Here is a 5,209-nt window from a genome sequence, read left to right on the forward strand (position 1 = left end):
GGAATATAACATTTAATAAACAGTTTTGTTTTTTATATACGTACACATAGTTGTGTAAATATCTGTATATATGAATAGGATAAGGTACAATCAAGGATTATGTAAAAATAAATACAAATAAAAGTTCGTATGCGTGTGTCTTGGTGCTTAGGTGTGTGTATGAGTTGTGTATAGGCGTGTTCAGATCATGAAATAATTAAAACCTGTACATAATTTTCTTATTTAATTTACCTATTATGTAATAAAACTGTAATAAACTATTATTTTTCTTCTTATGATTAATTTTTTTTAAATATAATTACATCATGCATATAAAATTTCAAAATAAACTTAATACTAAAGATACTAGATTTAAAATAAAAAAACATTATCGTTAACAAAAATAAAAATAAGAAAACCCGTGAAATTATGAGTATCGATTTAATTAATCAATCGAAATTATATAATTAAAAGTAGTACAACGAATTTTCCTCTTATTTATCTGAAATAAAAAATCGATGTGAAAGTAATGATCTACCATGAAATAATAATAAAATACATTACCTAGAAATGAACAAAATTGGTATTCCATAATTACTGATTTGTTACGAATCAAGATTTATAATGACTTAATATATATTATATTAGTACAATTACATTTACAAAGGTAAGAAATTTTAAAGTATATCATCATAAAAATAATAAATTATCGAAAACATAGATATTAAGGATGTTGACAATCATAGTTAAAAACTGAATTGAAAAACAAGTTGAATAAACAAATTAAAATTATGTAAATTTAAAGTTAAGTAAAAATAGTAATTAGGAATTTCTTCAATTTCGTCAATTAAATAAATTTATAATGTAAAAATACAAAAAAAAAAAAAAAAAAATACCTTTTCTATGATTCTTAAAGCCTATTCTATGATTGCAATATCAAAAATCAAAAATAAAGAGGATGAACATTGTAAACAATCTTATCGATTTCAAAGTTTTAATAAGGTTAAATTAACCTTCAGTTTATCAAATGTTAACCTCTAGATATAGGGTACATACCAGAATCCTGCCGGTCGTGGTTTGGCCCGAAATGAGCTCTCCGGCCCAGTCTTTCGCCTCTGTCATAAACGTCCCCTCGAACTCCTGCTTCCCCTGTCGGGCGGCCTTCTGTTCCTTCTGCTTGGGGTCATTGGGAGCGAGGTCTGGCTCCTTTCTGCAGAAGAGGAAGGCGAAGACCCGCCAGAGGAGGACGATGAGGAGGCCAGCGAGGAAGGTGAAGACAGACGATAGTAGGAAGCACCACCACCGTCTCTCCTTGAGGCATTCGTCATCCAGTAGTAAGGTAGGCGAAGGGGATGGGGATGGGGATGGCTCTTCGCAGATCTCGCAGCATGTCATAACTCAATTACTCGGACTAGGGGGGTGATGATGATCTCTCAGCAGCCGTCACCGACGGTACGGGAGCTGTTAGCACCGGCAAACCACATCACCGGCCCAGTACACACTACTGGGATGTCGCTCGTCTGTAACCTCTGCAGAGACTTCCCCCACCACGGTTGTTCCCCCTCCACCGAACAGATCAATAAGGGACCTAGCCAATGAGGTCTCACTACGTCACAACTGGCTAATAGTTCCACGAGCAGCCAGTGGGAGAGCTGGCAATCACTCGGTCAAAGTCGTTATCCTGCCCCAGGAGCGGGACGCCCGGAAATTGCGCCTCCAACTTAAATCCCCCTGCCAAGGGCGCTCGGATTGAGAAAAAATAAAGAAGAGCTGTCAATTTAATTTCCGACATCTTTATAAATCGGCGACGGTTATCGGCCTGAAACGAATTTGGTTTATGAATATAGGATATCTACGAAGACTCATCTCAGTAAACAATAGTTGAATTATGCAATTGAGATGACAAAATGTACAGCAATTTACAGCACTATTATTGTAAATAAAACTACATCAGTTACTCTGCCTATTTTCTCCAGGGGGTTAATGTTCGTCCATTCTTCTGTTAGAATTATCCTGTTAGACGAGACTACTTTACTGGAGGAACAGTACCAAAAAAACATTGATAACTTGGAACCAATGTTTTAAGGCTCTTTTAACTCAGCTTAAAGAACATGGAAAAATATCCCTACTGAAGGGGTTGCAACAATCTTAATTATAGGTATCATTAGAAAGATCCAAATTCCAAAAAACCTTAATTTCTTAAATGTGGTAATTTAATTAGTACGTTTTTTTGATTAATTTATAATGTATTTAATAAATATATTGGTGATATATTATAATATTATATACTAGTGCAAAGCTATAATGGTGCCTCTGTAAATTTTGTTAATGTTAGTATTTTTTTTCTTCATTTTATTACGATATTCTCTTCGCAATACCAAATAAACTTCAGTGCGTATGTGACGTCACTAATTAAAAATGAAGAATGATCAACTACCGCATACCACAATTGTAAATTAGCTGCTTAAATAAATCTACATCCACTTGATCATAATCGTCTCAGAACTTTTCATATACGCCACTTTGATATTTTATCGATATAATTCATTAAGACATTACAATTTATTAAGCAACTATCAATTTATATTATAGGACATGGTAACCCATTTTCCTAAAGTTATCTTGGAAAGATATTCTAAAAAACTCTATAAATGTAAAAACCCGAAATAAGGCTTTAAAAACTTGTTTATTCTTTCAGCAGTGATAAATACTACAAACATAGATAACATCATGGAGAAGATATTCTAAACTATAATACCTATAAAATATAGATAGTATTTAACATTTTCCTGACGGGAATATTCATTTCAGCAATAGCCAGGCTATTAAAAGGTCAGTAAGACGATTCAGTTTGAGAAACTGGTAGAGAAAAAGAAATTTATTGCAAGCTGAAAACCATTAGTCATATTTAAATAAATAATTATCAGTTATTTTGTAACCAAAATGAAACAGACCTGCAAATTTGATCAAGGGTATCTACGTTCAACAATTGTATTTAAATAGTTGTTTTAAATTGTAGGGTCAACAAAAATCGCTGATTGGTCGGTGATACCATGAAAAAAATTTTTTGAAAAAATAAATCAGTGTCAAGATTTCACTCAGAGTGAGAAAAAAATTATTTTTTATAGGTGACAAAATTATTTTTCTTTAATTTCTAATCTATCTATTGCAATAATGATTTTTTTTTACTTTAATTACCACTAGTATCCAAGAGGTAAGGAAAGAATTTAACAACTTTAATAAAACATGTCTAAATACTCCTTAAAGATCTTGATTTTATCAAATATATTATATTCTACAGAAAACAATTCATGTCGAAAATTAATTTAATCTAGGATATAATTAAAAAAACATTAAATTTGAAATAATCGCTTGAAAGGTAAGTAAATTATCTAGAAAGTAAACAAAATCGTCTAAATCGGATGTATATTAGCAAAGATACAACAAATAATTAAATAATTTTAGTCCACTTTTTGAAAAAAATTGGAAATGTTAGTGGCATCTTGTAGGAAATAAGAAGTACTATCAATTGGTGAAATCGTTTTCAATAATCTTATGTTATAATTTGGGTAGTCTTTTTTTTCACATTTTATCAAGAATTTATTTTTTACTAACGAGTTTACCATTTAATTTTAGCGAGAAAGGATACGACGAAAGGATTATGCCCAACAATTTTTAAAGGTAAAAAAAATCATAACTATCAAATTGTGAAATTTAAACTAAAACAGTTCAATTTTTTCTATTTATTTATTTTTTTTTTTTTGTAACTAAAATTAAATTCACGTGGGCTCTCTAATTTTTGAAATGGACTTAGGACCCAAATTGTACCCAAATATCAACTCATAAACTTGTCCTTTACATAGAACGGCTTTCTTATAAAAATATCCTACTTCATCTGTGGTACCTAGTCCAAGATATAATAAAACAAGACATTTGTTATTTTTATCACTATCAATTATTTTATTGTTATTTTATCTTATGAATATTTATAAATATCCAGTTTTCAACTTCAGTACATTCATTTACTCGAAATTGTATTCTTTATATTACTATTTTAATTATTTAGTTATTAAACTATTAAATGCCACACAAATATACATTTTAATTATTCTTAGAGGTCTAAACATCCCAGAATAAAATTATTTGTCATTTCATTTCTAAGTGGTAAGGATAATTGAATGATCGGAAATACTAGATATGTAATTCCTATTTACTTTGAAAGATGTGAAGTGTACACGTTTTGGGTACACACCATTAATTGCTACTGTATTACTAAGCATTATTTTTATAAAACTGAAACGAGCATATTTATTTTAACATAGAGTAATATGGAAAATAAATATGTAAATAATATAAATATAAAAAATAATTTATTTTAATTTTGATAGCTTTAGTTTTTTTCATTATTTTACACTAATCCTCAAACATAAACGTACAAGATTTTTTTTCTTGGAATGAATATAACATTTTAAAATATGGTTCCTGATGTACAAGGACATTATGTATCATTCGTAGTGTATTGTATCAGAGAGAAATTAAACTATTTTATCAAAACCTATCCTGAAATCACATTTCTTCGATTTCTATTTAGGATGTAATCTATTAATATATTATAGATTCTTTTCCTAAAAATTTCCTAGCATTTTATCATTTTTATTTTTAAATAAACATATGTTTTCCCTACATATTGAAATGTCTTAAAACTTTGTTGAGTTTTGTTTAAGCTTGCTTGAGCTTGCTTCGAAATCCTGGGCTATAAAGAAGACGAAAAAATAAATAAATAAATAATATAATTTTAAACAAATATGGAATTACAAAACAGTATGAAATCACAGTATCTGATAACGTAAATTTTCTAAATAAGAATAAGCACTGTAACAACAATATAAATATTTACGCTTAATAGGTTTCAGGAATACAATTTGTGAAGAAATAGTTTAAGTGTCAGCAAATAATATAATATGTCCTTAGGATTAACAAAACCTTGAGTAATTTTTAAATCCTACTTATTAATTTAATTACTTTCCTTCAACATCTAAGAGTTATTCAAGACTCTACTATGAAATTGAGATATTACTGAAATGTTAGAACAAAGATAAATGATAAAAAAAATTACATGAACCCTTTTAGAACTTTCAGTAGAGGAAAATGTCACTAATGCAGTAAAAACATATAATAAAAGCAATTACTTTTTTTTTTCATGTTACGATATAAAAGCGGAGTTTAAGAA

At 29.2% G+C, this 5,209-nt stretch overlaps 1 protein-coding gene across 4 annotated transcripts in view; it reads right to left on the reverse strand.

Moving 5' to 3' along the window:
• slo (calcium-activated potassium channel slo) overlaps positions 1 to 1,500 on the reverse strand; it is a 258,833-nt gene extending 257,333 nt beyond the window's left edge. For all 4 annotated transcript variants that reach the window (XM_014417223.3, XM_067050932.1, XM_014417234.3 and 1 more), the window contains exon 1: positions 1,036 to 1,500. In XM_014417223.3, the coding sequence (XP_014272709.1) occupies positions 1,036 to 1,374 (339 nt within the window). In that variant the 5' untranslated portion in view covers positions 1,375 to 1,500. The remainder of the gene's footprint in view (positions 1 to 1,035) is intronic.
• Positions 1,501 to 5,209: the final 3,709 nt, after the last annotated feature.

The sequence above is a fragment of the Halyomorpha halys genome, unplaced genomic scaffold (assembly GCF_000696795.3).
Source record: "Halyomorpha halys isolate HHAL.00 unplaced genomic scaffold, Hhal_1.1 Scaffold150.1, whole genome shotgun sequence".
Classification (NCBI taxonomy): domain Eukaryota; kingdom Metazoa; phylum Arthropoda; class Insecta; order Hemiptera; family Pentatomidae; genus Halyomorpha; species Halyomorpha halys.